General features: G+C 44.0%; 2 protein-coding genes and 1 long non-coding RNA gene across 3 annotated transcripts in view; all 3 read left to right on the forward strand.

Moving 5' to 3' along the window:
• F5 (coagulation factor V) overlaps positions 1-6,243 on the forward strand; it is a 33,433-nt gene extending 27,190 nt beyond the window's left edge. Inside the window, 5 exon segments of the mRNA XM_035314912.1 lie at positions 1,257-1,412; positions 2,186-2,330; positions 2,486-2,634; positions 3,780-3,962; positions 4,740-6,243. Of these exon segments, the coding sequence (XP_035170803.1) occupies positions 1,257-1,412; positions 2,186-2,330; positions 2,486-2,634; positions 3,780-3,962; positions 4,740-4,928 (822 nt within the window). The 3' untranslated portion in view covers positions 4,929-6,243.
• A 1,997-nt stretch (positions 6,244-8,240) lies between these two features.
• Positions 8,241-13,323, forward strand: LOC118162951. The gene is made up of 3 exons (XR_004748754.1): positions 8,241-8,403; positions 8,984-10,802; positions 12,382-13,323. It is a non-coding gene; the product is annotated as an uncharacterized LOC118162951 (long non-coding RNA).
• Positions 13,324-13,839: 516 nt separating this feature from the next.
• SLC19A2 (solute carrier family 19 member 2) overlaps positions 13,840-17,787 on the forward strand; it is a 12,645-nt gene continuing 8,697 nt past the window's right edge. Inside the window, exons 1-3 of the mRNA XM_035332099.1 lie at positions 13,840-13,852; positions 15,742-16,016; positions 16,100-16,705. Coding sequence (XP_035187990.1) covers positions 13,840-13,852; positions 15,742-16,016; positions 16,100-16,705 — 894 coding nt within the window. The remainder of the gene's footprint in view (positions 13,853-15,741; positions 16,017-16,099; positions 16,706-17,787) is intronic.

Genomic DNA, 17,787 nt, shown 5'->3' on the forward strand with positions numbered 1-17,787 from the left:
GTGCTTGGCCATCACCGAGTCTGGGCATGGCCATAAAATCCTGTGTTGTGGTGGTGTTGTAACTTTTGTCAGGTCAAGCTGCTCTTGTTCTTGAAGGGAAGACTGCTGGGGAAAGCTGAGAAGATGCAGCAAGTTTGATTGGTGATACCATAAATTGCCCATCTCCATGGTGTAACCCAGTCTGTACTGTTATTGAGGCTCAGTTCCTGGACAGTTACCCTTACAATTTAGACTAGCCATTTTGTAGACAAATTAAGTAATTCTTTCCACTACCATTTTTGTACTGTCTACCTAACAGTACATATTTATTTTTATGTAGGTTTTTTGGGGGATCGTTTAAAGTGTAATACTCTATAGTATTGCTTCAGATAGTTTTGGAGGTTTTTTGTTTTTACTGGATGCTTCTATGACCAGTTTGACACATCACAAAGTTGTGTTGCTTCTATCTTTCTTCTATTCCAATCACTTTTGCACCAGATAGCCAGTTTAAACCCAAATCTACAGAACATAGCTAATTTCTTAAAAAACAGATGAAAATGTGCAGTTAGGAGAAGAGACACTCAAACTAGTGTTGCAGCATAAGTTCCACAGGTAGCTGTTATTTTTGGCTTGCTAATGTTTGACATACTACCAAGTTAGTGGAGGTGAAGTAGGGGAACTGTAAAGAATGTTGGGAGGAGAAATAATTTGGTAAGGGAAGTGGTAGTGAGAAGCTGAGGTTATTGCAGGAAAGCATGCAGAGATGTGGGGTGGAGGACATATGCCAGAGAATGAGTTCCACTGCTGACAGGAACGTCTTGCTAATTTTTTCTTGTGTGCTGAGCACTTGAATCTGATATCAGAAGGGATGGTTGCTTTCTAGCACTTCAGAATGTCATATTCCTTTTCTCAGCCTGAATATCCAATACTAGAGGTGGCTTATGAAAATATGAACCTTGATTTTCTCTATACTATTTCTGTCTATCTGTAAAATGGAGATAGCAATTCTGCCTAGCACAGATGCAGATATTCTGAGGAGTCTTTGTAGTGCTGTGGCAAACGCTGTAAAATGGACTCTGAAACTAAATGCACACAGAAATTGACATATGAAATTAGAGAAATCATTTGTTTGGACTCTGCCATCTGTTTGTATTTCTCTTGAGAGTATTAGTGTTGTGGGTATCAAAATGCAGGGCTCAAAGCAATTGTGTAGATGCCAAAGAATGACACTTACTTCACTACGCAGCATTGACTTTATAAACACTCATTTTTCCTAGGTGGACTTTCAAAGACAAGTTTTGTTAACGGGGATACAGATGCAGGGTGCCAAGCAATTTTTAAAGTCCTTGTACGTCCAGAAGTTCTTTATTGCATACAGCAAAGACAAACGGAAGTGGAACACCTTCAAAGGAGACAGCTTTCAAGCACAAAAGGTCTGTACGTGCTACAGGGGTTGCAACAACCTAGGTAACCTCATTAGATGATGCAGTGAGATGATAACTTTATTTTGGTGGTCTTCAGAGACTTTAATAATGTAGTGCTTGAATCAAATTATCAAATAATCACATTCAGACCAGAAGACAAATTACAAGTTGAGGAACCTACGAGGCTGGAGTTTAGATTGGCCTTGTAACCTTGACTATAGAGTCTGGCTTTCTCACAAATATTTCTCCCTGATTTTATTTCTGAAGCTCACATTGGCTTTTTGAAGCAAGCAGGAAGATGAACTAAAAATTAGGCCTACCAGATTCTGTTTTCTTTCTCTTCCTTCCAGCTGTCACAACAGTTGAATTTTAAACTGTCTGAAACGCCTGTGGGAGGCCCGTGTAATAAGAATGGTCATACCCTGCAAGAGGCTTGTTTTATGCCTAACCCTACCAAATACAGCTCCATTCCATTTGCTCTGAGGTTTCTGTAGTGGAACTCCCAAATCAATAACCTATTCTTTTACCTCTCCTTTTGCCTCTACTAATGTGTTCCTACAGTTCTATATAGTGCGTAGCAATGGGTTGTTTAGCTGAACTGAGGCCTACAGGTGCTTCCAAATGTGCTAAGGTGGAACTATGAGATACTTCAAGTTGCCCTGCAGCACAGGATGCTCTGTCACAGTGGAAGATGCTAGTGGCATAAAAGACTACTTTCATAACAGCGGGGGCTTTCAGTTTGTGTTTGCGTTATATTAACTCCATGTGGATTTTTTTAATAGATTTTTGAAGGTAATTCTGATGCCTATGGTATAAAAGAGAACATCATCGATCCCCCTATTATTGCTAAGTATATCAGAGTCTACCCAACGCAGGCCTATAACAGGCCTACTCTTCGCATGGAGCTCCTTGGCTGTGAAGTAGATGGTAAGAACAGATCATGTGCTGGTGCTTCCTTTCTGGCTAATTTTTGCACTAATATGTTAAATTAAGCTAAAATTGCGGGTGTTCTCAATTCCAACATTGTTGCTTAAGCTATGGCTACTTGAATGAACAGAAATAAAAAGCACTTCTCTTAACAGGTTGCTCTTTGCCACTTGGAATGGAAAACGGAGCGATCAAGAATACCCAGATAACAGCCTCATCTGTTAAGACATCCTGGTTTAACACATGGGAGCCTTTCCTTGCTCGTCTCAATCAGAAAGGAAAGATAAATGCCTGGCGAGCCAAGGTAACAAGCGAAAAGAGGTACAAGGGCAAGACAGCTACTGTTAATGAATTTGTGCTGCCTATGTGCTCGTGGGTTTCCTGCACACCATATTCACTGCCAAATGGACTTCACAGCTTTTACTCACAGCTTACTTCACAGCTCTTTAGCTGTCCTTTGAGAAGCCCATTTAACTCTCTTTCACTAGAAAACTTGTTAAGCTTTTGGCAACAGCACTGAAATCATATTTTGGAGAGATCATTGATGTCCTTTGGGCCAGAGCCTGCAGCACTTCCCTGCAGAGAAGTAGCTCTTTTAATTTCAAGAGTTGGATACAAATTGAATATTTGGCTCCAAGGAGTTAAAGAAACCCTTCCTGGATTGGTTGATAGGCAGAGCAGCATAATGGATCTGGGGCTGCAGATTCTGTGGTTCATTCTGCCACTGTTCTGCTGAATGACTTTCAGCAAGGCATGTGAGCTTCTGTCTGCAAAATGGAGCTGCGTTTCTTTACAAAGGACCTGGAGACTTGCTGGAAGCAACTGTTTTCTAAAAGTGTTTGGTATTAGTATTATGTACAAGACACTCTGAATTTTGCTGGAAGCTACTGTTTTTGTATAAGCATTTGGTATTTTTATGATATATTGCATTTTAATGCTGGAGAGAGACGGTCTGCTCCACCATGCTCTTCTCCATGGGCTGCAGGGGAATCAGTTCTGGTGCCTAGAGCACCTCCTCCCTTTGTGTCTGCAGGGTTGTTTCATATTTTTATACTCCTTTCTGACAGCTCCTGTACGTTTGTATCCTTTCTTAAAATATGTTATCACAGAGGCATAACCAGCATTGGTCATCTGCGGGTCCATCTGGAACTGGCTCTGTCTGATGTGGGGCAGCTCCTGGTCTCTTCTCACAGAAGCCACCCCTGCAGTTCCCCCCTACCAAAACCTTGCCACATAAACCTAACAGTTATTTTTCATTATGCGGTGAAAATAATGTCAAAAGACTCCAAATACACCATCTGCAGTGAATAAGTTAGTCGTATGGGTCACCAAGAATGCTTCTGACTCTAGCCTCAGATAGTCTTAACTATCTTTAAACGGGAATTTTCAATTAAGCAAATAAAGACATAGACATGGTTGCTAATAGATAACCCTTTTTATCAATTGTAGTCAAACAACAACCAGCAGTGGCTGCAAATTGATCTACTCTCAATTAAGAAGATAACTGCTATTGCTACCCAGGGGGTCAAGTCCGGATCATCTGAAAACTTTGTGAAAACCTATGTTATTCTCTACAGCAACGAAGGCTCAGAGTGGAAATCGTATACGGATGGTTCAAGCTCAGTGGCAAAGGTATCATTCTCTGCTCAGACAATTCTGTCATCGCTTGGTTTTAGATCGTCAGCACCATCGGGGCCCAAAAGCAGAATACCCAGCCAAAAAGATATTCTCACAGGACACTCAAGTGTTTGGGAGCTGGGGTTACTACAGATAACTTCATAACAGCCATCTGATTTTTCACAGTAATTTACAGTAATAAAATGAAAGAACACCAAGTCCATAGAGAAAGCAGTCAACAGTGTGATAAAAGGAACTGATGCTATGAGTAAAGGAGGGCATTCAATCTGAATGCACAAGGGCTTTTAATTTGAATGAACAAGGGATTTTCCAGGGCCTCTTTCCAGCTTTCTAATTTTTGCCTTTATTTTGAGATTGAAATTAGTGAGCAGTTATGTTGTAACAGAGCTGGAAGGCTCTAGATACACACAGAGCAGACAGGGTACTTTATATTGTTACCTGTATCACTTTACACCAACCTGACCCACAAGGGCTGTTAGTGGAGGTAAAATAACAGAAGTTTGGTTTTGTTGTTCATCCCAATTAGAGTGGTAGCTTTTGTGATGTGGATGGAAACAGAGGCTGTTTAATTTGTCCAGATATTGATATTGTTGACCTAAATAACTTCAACCCAGCATTTTAGGAAGAGACTGTATCTTAAATAAAAGCAGAAGTTAACCAGTACATCCTGTCCTGGATGGCTAACACAACAGCTAAGAACCATTTAAAAAGAAAAAGCAGCTTATTTTTAATGTGCTGCCTTTTTACTAATAGTGTGTTTTGTATTTGCAGGTTTTCTCAGGTAATGAAAACAGCGATGGACATGTCAAGCATTTCTTTAACCCACCCATCCTGTCCAGGTTTATCCGCATTGTTCCAAAGACATGGTATCATGGAATTGCTCTCCGGGTAGAACTCTTTGGGTGTGATTTTGATGGAGGTCTGGCTGCGCAAAGGACTGAAATATCTGGGAGCTCTTAACCCATCTGCAGTCATCAAGCAGGGCAACTTTTTTAAAAAAAAATCCTTAAAGCAATCATACTTAGTAGTTTGGATGTGTGCTTCATCAAAGGACCTACTGTTTTGTCAACAAGAATTGAGGGAGTTCTTTGGCAGATGGTTCATTCCTATACATACACACTTCAAAAAACAGCTTCTTTTCTCTGTTTTATATATCTCTTCTTCATCCTAAGCAGCACAATCTTGCTTTTTACTTAAAATTAAGTTCTGAATCCCTGGGAACAGAGACTAGCCTTAGTCTTGAGCCCTGATTGCCTCCATTTTGTAATGTTTCTGCAGTGTAGAGGAATAATAGACAGCCACAGGCAGATGTTCTCTGTACATAGTGCTTGAGATGGAAAACAAATGCAGATATGGAGCTGTCGTGCTGCATTCCAGCAATGCCTAGGTAAGAAGTGATAGTACGGGTAGTCTCACCTCCATGTGTCTTTTATCTACAGTATGACAAAGGTAGAATGCATCCCAGTATCGAGGCATATGCAGTATCCCTTCTTTGAAAATGTGGGTTCACATTATTGATTTGGTTCTTACATACCAAGCACACTGAAAAAGCTATTGGTTTCACATAGTTCATCTTCAGTGTCCTGGCAAGGGGAGGAAAAATCAGCCATATCTTTCTTTCCCAGAAACGAGAAGGGAAGTGATTTACCCCAAGTCATGGAATGGCAATGGTAGAACCAAAGTGAAAATCCAGAACTCCTTATTTTCAGTCTCATACAAACTTCTAGACTAGGAGGAGCTCCCTAAATAGGTAGCATTAAGAACTTTAGCTGTTGAGAATACAACCTGGTGGTAGCGGAGGAGGAGCAGATGAAACTGGATAATAAACACCTGCATCTTATTTAGCACTGACAGTGCTTTCACTAGAGGAGCTACTCTTGTGTGTAGACTGTACACGGCTTTTTCCCAGGATGAGTACATTTAGTGAAAATATGAATGCAGTCCATGAATTCATTCCAGCAGTTTTAGCTAGGCTTCCACTACTTTCACTAGTGTCATTTGATTCTATCCTGTAAATTAACTGCAAAACTCCCAATTTATCACATGGTTTCCTTGAGAAGGGTGGAATTTTTTAAGTAGTTTGTCTTTGATCCTCATATGGTATTATTCAAGTTATTTCAGTAGTTTTTCAAATCTTGTATCTTATAGACCATTAAAAATAAAGATACAGAAAAGGAGTGTAAAGAAGTATACAACTAAATTTTTTTTTTTTTTTACTCTTTCAAGAACTTGTCATTTTTCACTGGAAAATAAAGATAATACTGCAGCATGAAAACCATCACCATTTTAATTTGTATATTTGCCTTGACAGTCATACCTCTTTGGCAATAATTAGTGGAAATTTGCATCGCAAAAGTAAAATTTTCTGCTCAGTGGTAAATTTCAGTGCTGATTAGAACTAACTTCAAATTGTGAAACTGTATGGAAAATTGTTTTATCTTAGAAAACATTAAGAAACTGATTTTTTAATGGTGCTTAATTTTTTTTTTTTTGATACAATGATGAAACTGCAATAAAAGCCACCTTCACTTTTTTTTTTTAAGTAATTTAAACTGTGGAGAAAGGTTTCACCTGAGAATACAAATAATGAATGCTAGCTAACTTTGGTAGAATTAGAATTTTGTGTGATGAGTGCTTAACAAATGTATATTTAAGAAGGCCATGTTCTTAAACTAATTACTTATTTATAACCTTTACTCTATATGTAAAGTTAGACAAGTGCAGGAGCAGGACTAAATACATCTGCATCAGTGTTCCAAGTTGGAGGCTCTGCTTCTGCTTGCTAATGGATGGGGTGTTGGTCAGTTTGGGGTCAGCTGTCCTGGTTGTGTCCCCTCTCCACCTCTTGTGTACCCCCAGCCTATTTGGTGCAGGGACAGACTGGGGAAAAAGACCTTGGCAGTGTGCAAACACTGTTCAGCAACAGCTAAAGCACTGGCATGTTGTCAGCATTGTTTTAGTCACAAATCCAAAACACAGTACCATATGGGCGGCTCTGAAGAAAATTAACTGCATCCCTGCCAGGCCTAGTACAATCTCTACTCCTTACTCCATAACATTTAGGTCATGCTCAGGTCCTACACTACAATACATCAAGATCCTCATTAACTACTCCCTCCCTTCTCATCCTTTGATACCTATGCAGATGTTGTTCCCTTAGCCTATGGCCCACCCCTGTAAAATGTCCATTATACAAATAGCCCATGACACAAGTTCCATCGGCTAAAGTAGTTGCTCAGGATGTCAGAGGTGGTGTGTTGTGTTGAGTTACTTACTACACACCAAACCTAGGTCAGGTCACTGCTGCACTTGCTTGGCTTTTTGTGAGGCTCATGCTCTGTTGGTTCAGGTGGTTCTCATTGCGGTACTTCTATAACATGCAACTCAAGGCATGGGTTACAACAGTGTGTATCTGTTTCAATGTGGACTTACTCAATGGTCACAGTCCCTTTGACTCCAGTTCATGCTGGAGTTCCAGTATGTCCAGTGTGGCAGCATTGCCCAGACCGCATGCCAGCCCAAGCACGTGGCCATCGCTGTTATCACAATATTCCTGGGCACAGCGCAGTGAGATGATAAGGGTTAAAACAGTAAAAAGTCAAAACTAGTCACTAACAAGCACTAGACTGATATACAGTAAGGCCCAGGACCCTGCTAATTAACAGCTAAACAGGTCTAACAGCTATCAATTCCAACTGGCACACTGATCAGATCTGTCATTATCTTGAACCCCTTTTGCCACACGTTGGGCAAGGACCATGGCGGATTGACCCCAGCCAGCAGCAGAGCTCCAACCCAGCTGCTCACACACTGCCCCTGGCAGGATGGGAGAGAACTGAAAGGGCAAAAATAAGCTGTGGATCGAGATCAGGACAGTGTAATTAGCAGAGCTGTGTGTGCAAGCAAAGTCAGGAACTGATTGACTGCTTTGCCATTGGCAGGCAGATGTCCACCCACTTCCTGGAAACTGGGCTCTCAGCATGCATAGCAGTTACTTGGGAAGACAAATGCCATGACTGCAACTGTGCCACCCTTCCTCCCCCTTTCCCTCAGCTTTTATTGCTGAGCACGATGTCGTACAGCACGGAATATCTCTTTGATTAGTGTGCATCAGCTGTCGTGGCCGTGTCCTCTCCCAGCCTCCTACCTCTTACTGCACAGGCTACTTGCTTCGGGGGCAAAGTGGAAAAAGGAAAGGCCTTGACACTGCGCAAACATTGTTCAGCAATAGCTAAACCATTGGTGCCTTGTCAATACCGTTCTAGTCACAAATTGAAAACACAGCACCCTGTGGGCTACTCTGAAGAAAATTGACTCCATGCCAGCAAGACCAAGTACGCAAAGTATTTCCATATGCAAGTGGAGGGGTCAAATTCTTGGTCTAGTTTACAGCAAGATGTGAAAACATATCTGTACTGGATCTGCCAAACTGAAGGTAAGCTGTGTTCAGTGAGCCCTTAGGTGACTGGAAAAGAAAGAATTTTTATCACATCTATGAAGCAGCCAGCTTAGATTGAATCTGCAAAGGCTTTTGGAAATAGGTAGTAAAAATGATCAGGTTTGTACCACCTTTTACACACCACAGGATGAAATCTTGTGTATGTTGAAATTAATTGTAAGATACATAAGGAGAACAAAAACTCCTGCAGTTCTCTCAAACTGAAAAACAGAGATGCATATCACAGCATGAAACATTAACAAACACAAGCTCTTCTGGGCTAAGGGAGAATAGTGACAGAGTTCAGAGTATTCACATCTTGCCAATACTTTCTTCACACACGAGTCTAAGTGGGTGCCTTTATGCTGGCCTTTTGATCCAAAGCCCCAGCGTTAACTGTTTGTAGCCTCAAATGGCGTAGTAATTGAGTTGCTGCCCTATATGATGCTTGTTCCAGCTTCCAGGAGCCACAGGGTGCCAAAGCAGAGCATCTCCAGACGATAGTAAGGGATGGGTGCGTATGAATCCCCATGCTTTTCTCACTAGGTGCCACTAAGCGTTTCCTTTTGCTTTCCAGAGGTGACGGTGGCTGGACTACAGGCAGAAGCTGTGAAACTGGTTGTGTCTGCATGTTGGTGGGAAGTGAGGAGGAAGTGCATGTAACCACAGTTGAGTAGCTGCTGACAGCAGCACCACAGTAGCTCTTTCTCCAGACCCAGACGCATGAGCCCAGTACTCAGACAGGTTTGTTCAGGCTGCGCTGTAAAGTGTAGCTGTAAAGGCATAGCAAAGCACGATGGAGATACAAAGCTGCATATTACACGTGGATTAGAGTCGATGCAGATCACGTGGCTGTGTTCATCTACCCAGAAACCTCCTGAGATGTGCAAAGGTGAATCTGGGCTTCAAGGTACTTCACATGTTAGAGACATCACTGAGCATGTGTGGCAAAAGTAAGGCATGCCCATATGAAGTGCCAGGAGAACTCTACAGAAAAAGCATCAAGTGGGAATCTGGCCAGGACTTCAGGCAAACATCCAGCCTTTTGAGCACCCTCCAGTGCACCCTGATATGGCTATGAACACTGGTGTGTTTAGAACTGTGCTAAGGGTCGAAAAAAGGGATTGCAACTTGATAAGCAGCGATGTGCAGCAGCTATCTCCTATGACAGGAAAAGACCTTTTGGAGACGTACCCGAAGGAAGAAGGTAAAAGCAGTGCCCATGCACACAGATGCGCTTGGGAAGACTGTTTATTAACATGTTACTTTATAGCACCACAGAAATGAGATGCAGCAGTGTCCTGGGGTGACCAATTACTGCTTGGTATTAGTGAGTCAGGCGTTCCACTTAATGAGCATTGAGTGTTCCACTTCTTGTTCTCACTCCTTTACTTTGTTATGTTTATTCATGCTAGTTGTATAGCATCCACCCAGTTCGTCCACCCACACTTTCCTATCATTACTGTGCCCTGTTCTGCCCTTGTTTGTTACACCCAGTACTTCAATCACGCTCTAATTACAATAACCTCCTCTGGGTAGAGGCTCCATCGCCTTGGAAGTTTGTATAGCACTCTCCAAAATGGGCCACGGAATCTTCTCAGTGTTCCTGGGAACATCTCTAACACCTCTCCTAGTGGGACAAATACAAACCACTGTGAACTAGGTATGTCCAGAGGCACAAACTAATTCAGTCTGATCCTTGTGCTTTTATATTTTAAAAAAGTACTGGGTTTGTTTCTTCTAACTCTACTTGATCCACTGTTTGCTGTTCTTTATAACAGCCCTCTTTAGGCACTTATCAGGAAAATTTGTACATCAGTGTCCCCATCTGTAGCAGACTTAAGTGACTTTTCCTTTTTTTTTTTTTTTTTCCCAGTAGCTGACTGAAAAACATTTAAAAAATGTTCTGCCCATAATGGAAATGCATAATGCTGTACAACGTGATCCATCTTAGGCTAAGGGTTAATCTGGTAACCCGTGGCAAGTGATTCCACAAAGAAGTCCTTCAGCCATAAATGTCTTATTTCCAGTGGCCACGTGCTTCAGCCTGCACTATGTCAAACACACAGACTGCCACAGTGTGCAGTGGGAAAGGGGAGTTCTCTACCAGAGGCTTTAGATAGCAGCCTGCCTCCTAACGGCTCCTATACGTGGCAGAGGTGGCTGCTGTGTGTCCCAAGGCTTCTGCAGGTCTCCGTAGCTTGGATTCTGTGTTGGCTTCTCTGTGTTCCAGTAAACTGCAGTGCTGCTTTTTTTCCTCCTTGCAGTTTTCAGGGTATGTTTAGCTTACAACTTGTTGAACAGAAGACCCAGCAAGTGTGAAACTAGAGGTGATGAAGACAGCACTGAAGGGGATATATGGAGGAACAATGTGGACAATAAGGCATGAACTACAGGTAAAAAGTGGAGACATTTCAATAATAATAATAATAATAATATGAATTTTCATGGAACTAGAGTATTAAAATGTCTTGGACTCTTGGACTTCCAGATTGTGTTGTAGTAAAGTAGAAGCAGAAAATATTTGGCATTGGTTCATGCTACAGAGAAGAGCTGTTGCATTCCTTTAGTGAGGGACTTTTTCGTACAGTTCAAGAGCAATTGATCAGTTTGTAGCAATACAGTGATGACAATGACCATTGACCCTCACTTTGCCTCTGTAAAATACAAAATTACAAGGTACCCCCAAGAAATTTCCTGCTCTCAAAAGACAGAATGGCTCCAAGAAGGCTGTGGCATAGGAAGAATATCCTAGCAAAATTTGTGCATCCTTATATTTTGAAGAGGGGAAAGAATTCTGAAAGAGGAGGGGATCATAGATATGAGTCAATTCTGTTGTCTTCCTTTTTCTTTAAAAATAATAATAATAATAATGATAATAATGATGATAATGATGATAATGATAATACTACTACTAATAATAAAGAAAATCAGTAATTTACTACTTGAGGTCCTGACATGGGAAAACACTATGTTCTTCCCTCCAATTAAATTATTTTGTTCCATTGTTTTTGATCCCAGGGAAACACATGCCATGTGCTTGGAGGACAGGCCTATTCTCTGAAATTGGGGTGCATATTTACTAAAAATGTTACATCTTAAATATTTAGAGCTAACAAATACTAGGAGCTCAGGGAAAAACAGGAATGAAGGGATCTGAGTAAAGTAATCAATGGCAAAGCTTTTAAATTAGCCCTTCATGACTGTAATTTCTGGAAGTCTCCTGTTGAGAGCCCCCAAATTATCAAAGGATCAGCCAGGGGGATCTAGAAGAGATGGACCTTCAAGGTTGCAACCTTCTGTTCTTATAGGTAGCTACACTCTATAGGCCTTGTTATAAATTAATCAGTTCAGATTTTTTTTTTTCTGTTCATGCTACTGTTGCATTCCATCATACATAATAGTTAATAAAGTCTAATTCCTCAAATTAATTAATCAGCCAAAATCATAAAAGCACAGAAATGAGTTCCTGCCTTTTCTCACAGTTACCTCCATGCTCAGCATGGAAAAAATCTGGCTTACGGCCTGCTTTTAGTGAGTTTCCAAGTTACTTGCACCATCTTCGTGCTTTCACTTACTGGCTTCACAAGAGCGCATAAAGTTTTTAACTTACAGAAGCTTTTCTCCAAACAGCTTGGCAACAATTTAGGAGAACTTTTCTCACGCACACATTTTATAAAACCCTCCACAATAAAATACGGGCCAGAACTGGTTAACAGTGCTCCCCTCTGGTGCATTTCTGTGTGAAACTTAATCAGAGTTTATGATGCAGGTAAGATGTGACCTTAAAACGTTTTTGAGTCTCAGACTGTACTGTGCATTTAGATGAGTTGCTTGGATCTCGTGCCTCATCAAGCATCCCCTAGGGGTGATTCCAGCGTAGATTGAAACAAAATTGATTCTTAGTCCTTAGCACTAAGGAAAGCAGCAACAGTGCCATGCTGAAGGGCTTGGTGTTGTTCTTTTCTTCCAAAGTGCAAACAGCAATTTCAGAGATTGGTCTGAGAATCTGAAGAGTTCTTGGGGCAAGTACAGATGGATTTCAAGCTTCCCTTGTGCAACAGAGGAGCAGGACGAAGAGTGGGAATGTCCCCTAGCCAGCTGAAGATCCTTCTAGTGTACTACAGCCCTGTGTTAAACGAAGGTAAAGCTCCTCGTGAAGAGGTTGTTTGAGGAAACCCTTACACTCTGAATGCAGCTCTGGGTGATGAGGTAGCACAACACAGAAGGTACCACCAAAGGAGCGACTGAGTGAGGGGCATTTGATCTGTATCCATGCAAACCCATCAGAGAAGGCCCTCTGAGGCAGTGGGCACTAGCCCGAAGCCTGCAGCCACCAGGTGCGTTGGGATTCTCAGAAGTTCACATTTCCTCCATTACACTTGCTTGGGCTTCTTTGTAGGCCAGTTGAAGATAAGAGCCAGATTACTGCTACCCAGCTGGCATTCATTTTAATGTGAATTGAATTAATGTATCCAAGATCAGACACAAGTTTTAAATGGATTCCTTATGGCTTTGCTTTCTATTAAAATTTTGAGTGATTGCTCAAACCGGTCACATTTACCAATAAGAGGGTGTTTTTCTCTGGAAAATGGTTTCATCCTGCGTGGAAGGTAGTCATTTTCAAACCACTCTTTATATTATCTGATTAGGAAGCTAGAAATGAACAAACACATAGCTTTGGAACAAACCAAATTATTTTCTAGCACTAACATAAAGTTTGGAATTAAAAAAAAAAATACAGTTAAAAGGTAGGAGTTTCCCCTCTATTCCTTTTTTCTTTATTTTTAAACTTTCTATTACTCTCTTTTCTACTGAACAAGGTGTGTGCTTGTTGAGAGAGGTAGGGAGCAGGTAAGATTAAGGGGAGAAAGTGTGAGAAATCCTACCTTTCATAGCTAATGCTTTCCATCTTGGGGAAAAAAAAAAAAAAAAAAAAAAAAAGTTTTGAATTTTTTTGTCTATTAGCCAAATGCCTTTGACTACTTTTCCTAGTAGAGTGGGGGGGAGTGGTGAGACACAATAGAGAGGAAGATTGGGGAAGGAAGGAAGTAAAACTCCTGGAAATAAAATTTTGGCTTGTTTCCAAAGGATGAAAGTGTTCTGTGAAAACAAAATAAGGCGGGTTTCTTTTGTTCTCTGAAGAGAACAAAACACCGTTCTTGGGAGAACCAGTGTGCTTCAATCAAAAATTTGCTGGTTCTTTTTCTTGCACAGCTTTTGGAGGACAAATCTAGGTTCCCTGTCTACTGTCCATATTGCTCTGAGTAAACGTGTTGAGCTGCAGTGGAACTACTCTAGGGATTGCTATTTTGGAAAGGACAAGAGGCTGCCCATCAGATCCTGTGAGCAGCCTGGAAGCTGCTGCCCCTAGGCAGGACGTGCCATGGGAACTCCGAGGTTTTACTCCTTGTCCCTGCTCGGCACGAAACGATGACCTATGTCAGTAAGCAGGTGCCCAACACCTCATTCTAGGAGGCCACAGGCTTTACTTCCCTGCTGCTCAGCCACATGCGAGCAGTACAGAGGGGATGCTAAGAGATAAGTGAGAGGCAATCATACATTTCTGTTCTCTTTCCCACAGCAACTCGTTTATCAGTCATTATTTTGTCTCATTTCATCCTAAGCATGCTATTTTACGAGATAAGCAGTTCCTTGCAAATGACTGGGGTGGAGACCAGTATTAGCAAGACCTGATTTGTTCTATTTAGAGTTCTGCTTCAAACTAAAGTAGAGTGAAGTGGCAATTGTCATCTTTTCTTTCTTCCTTTTATTTCTAACAAATCTGCAAACAAAAGAGGGCATGAAACTGCTGAGAGGCAATGGCCTGAGGGCAAACGAAAGGAAATTTTGCAGGACCCAGACAAACCACTGATGCTAGATGATACAGGACCAAAATGTTTAAAATGGTTAGCTGAGTTTTACACAGCTGAGTAATCTCATTAACCCAGAACCTTTTGCAGCTACATGCGTTCAGCTATAATGATGGAGATAGGAATAAAATCCTGCAATTAAAGGAGTATGTTCTGGGTTCGAGAAGAACCTGTTCTTGCTTGCCCACCTGTGTCTAGTCAGATGTCTTCTAAGGGCTTTCATTTGCATCCTCACGCGCTGTCCCCATCTAGGAGGCAGGATGTGCAATTGTAGAAGTAGGAGGCCTGACTGCTTATATGAACTTTCTAAGGCATCAGCCAGTTTGGAGAAAAAACTGTTGGTACAGAGTAGGAAGCCATAGCAGTGGTAGCAACATGGTGGAGATCAAAGGGAGGCAGCACAGAGCTGAAGGATTTGGCTAGCAGGGGGTAGTAAGGGGTAACATGGGGTAGAGTGAGTAGCAGGACAGCCAATAGATTGGAGGAGGACTATAGGCCTGGGTGAAGCTTTAGTGACGTGCGGAAAACGGACTCCACAATCAATAAGATTGTAAAGTAGGTATGTTCATTCAGCACTGGGCAGCACGGGGGGTAGTCCCACCAAAGTCATGCACGCCTCAGTGTGGCAACTTGCCTTGCTTATATGCAGTAAAGAGTTACATGTGCAAGAAGTTTCCCAATGTGCCTACACATGTGCATAACCTATCCCTGCTTCATATTAAAATTAGCTCCAAGAAGTCATTTACAAGAAGTCATTGCCTCCCATCTGCGCTTGCGCAGCGTCTCCTGGTGGTGGTCGCCGGCGGACGTGGGGACAAAGGCTAATAACTCCAACACCACTAGTTGACCCCCTGCCTTCGTGCAGCCTCAGCTGCTTCTTGGCTCTTGTCTAAACCACAGGGGCGGTCTCAGCCGGTTCTTGAGACAGGTTTCCCATTTTTGTCAGGAACCATCCTTTGTGAGGGTCCCCGATACTCCTTGTTTTGGTTAATTTGCACAGTAGTAAGCAAAGACATTAAGCAACATCTGGTTTTAATACAATAATCAAGGTATTCATTAGTCAGCACCCTGTCTGCTACGATTCCTCTCTCACAGCAACTGGAGGAGCCTGGGCCAGGCAAGGAAGGACCGGCACAGCAGGTAAAGGCTCCTCGCAGAGATGTTTTCCAGGAAAAACTCGTGCCTGCCCTCGGGGGAAGGGCGAGACGGGGAAGATTGGAGTACAACAACCAACGTGACAGCGACCTCCGGTCCCTTTCCCACGGCGCTCCCCTCCACCCAGCTCCCTCCAGCGGCACAGCCCCGGCCCCACCCGGCACACACGTGCTTTTCACCCGCCACGGCTCCGCCCCGCCCTCCTCTCCCCATTGGCTGGCTTTCCTGGGGGGAGGCGGCCGCGCCCAATCAGAGGCCGGCTCGCGGGCACGCCCCCCTCTCGGTGGCGAATGGGCTTGAAGAGCAGCGGCGCGGGGGCGCACCCCAGGGTGGCGGCGGCGGCGGCGGGAGGTGACCGCGGAGGGCGAGGGGACGCGGGGACAGGGGGCGGCCACGCGGCGCTCCCTGCCCGGCTCCTGTCCCGGCCTGGCGGGGCCGCGGGGAGCCCGGCCTGGCGCCCCCGGGTGCTGCTGGGCGCTGCCCACGGCGCTGCTGTGCGCCTACGGCTTCTTCTGCAGCGTGCGGCCCTCCGAGCCCTTCCTCACCCGGTACCTGCTGGGGATGAACCTCTCCGAGACCCAGGTACCGGGTGGCCGCGGCTCGGGTTTGATCGCGGCACGGTGGCGATTCGCCTTGCCGCTGTCTCTTCTTTCCCCCCCCCGCAGGTGTTCAACGAGATCTACCCGGTGTGGACGTACTCCTACCTGGCGCTGCTGTTCCCCGTGTTCCTGGCCACCGACTACCTGCGCTACAAGCCCGTGGTGCTGCTGCAGGGCCTGAGCCTCATCGTCACCTGGTTCATGCTGCTCTACGCCCGGGGGCTGCGGGCCATCCAGTTCCTCGAGTTCTTCTACGGGATGGGGACCGCCACCGACATCGCCTACTACTCCTACCTCTACAGCATTGTCGACATCGACCTGTACCAGAAGGTCACCAGCTACTGCCGCAGCGCCACCCTGGTGGGCTACACGGTGGGCTCGGTGTCCGGGCAGGTTCTCGTGTCTGTGGCAGGGTGGTCCCTCTTCAGCCTCAACGTCATCTCCTTAACCTCCATATCCGTTGCCTTCGGCACGGCCTGGTTCCTGCCGATGCCGCGGAAAAGCCTTTTCTTTCACCACGTCTCCAGTCAGCCGTTCAGCAGGGAGATGAAGGTCATGGACTGTAAAAACGGATCAGCTGTCCAAGATCAGCCCAGCGTGCAGAGGACGCCTGGCTGGGAGGATGAGACTAAAGTTCCCTTAAACATGGAGGGGAGCTCAGCAGAGAAACAGGTGAGTTGTACCCTGGGTGTACTTCAAAAGAGGATGCAATACTCATGTGGTTGTTGTACATGCATATGTGTATGAGTGTGCACACAGCAGTAGAGGTGGAATATCCAACAGCAAAAATCATCCCTTTACTTATCTAACTCCCTTATTTATGGTACAGGAAAGTCTCCTCATTATTTCCTTTCTCTGCTAGAGCATGGTAGGCTGCTCCTTGGTTTTGCTGAAGTCATTCTGTGTGCCTCACAAGGCTTTGGTTAAAACTCTCTGGGTATCAAATTGATGTTCAACCATAAAATGCCAGAAGTATCTTAGGGCGCTAAAAATGTAGTGCTTGTCTAAATTCTGGGTGTGTCTGTGACTTGCAGGGAAAAAAGCAATTCTTCCAGCATCCACATCTTGAAAACATTTATTCCTTCAACTGTTGTGTAAGCTGTGTAGTAAGAAGATGTGTAGCAATTGGATTTTACCTTGCAGTGCTGGAAGGACACTAGTCTGCGAAGGAAACAGCAGCGGTTCTGGGGAGTGCTAACAACCGGCGTTGGTTACCTACAGGGGGACAGGGTGTGGGTAAATTGCAGGAGATACTTTTGGTAATAAGTTCAGCGCATCCCACGAACACACCACAGGTTATGCCAAGTGCTCTGGGCTACATAACCTCTAGCAAAAGTCCCGGGAGGGCTGCTGTCCTGGGGCCGTTTGTTACAGACAACCGCTTGCATGTGGAGCAGCGTGCTGCAGGTGCCGGCACCTTGTGTGGGGCCAGGTGCACTGCCCCTGGATTGAGAGGAATGAGGAGCTGGGGGAATTTTTTTTCTTAAGGCGTGTGAAGAGAGCATCTGTGCTGCTGCTGGGTGTGTCAGAGCTGGGGTTTGCTCACTGACAAGGGGGAGCAGAGAGGGGCTCTGCTTTGGCCGGGTGGAGGGGGCAGTGTCCCGGGCTGCTTTCAGCTTCCTTCAGCTGCCACTGGGAATTAAAGGCATTAACATTCCAGGGACCTGATCCTGCCCCATCCAGCACAGCCTGCTGAGACTCAATCACTGAGATGGCAAGGTGTTTAAAATATATATATATATATCTGCATAAGG

Source organism: Oxyura jamaicensis, chromosome 1 (assembly GCF_011077185.1).
Source record: "Oxyura jamaicensis isolate SHBP4307 breed ruddy duck chromosome 1, BPBGC_Ojam_1.0, whole genome shotgun sequence".
In the NCBI taxonomy this organism is placed as follows: domain Eukaryota; kingdom Metazoa; phylum Chordata; class Aves; order Anseriformes; family Anatidae; genus Oxyura; species Oxyura jamaicensis.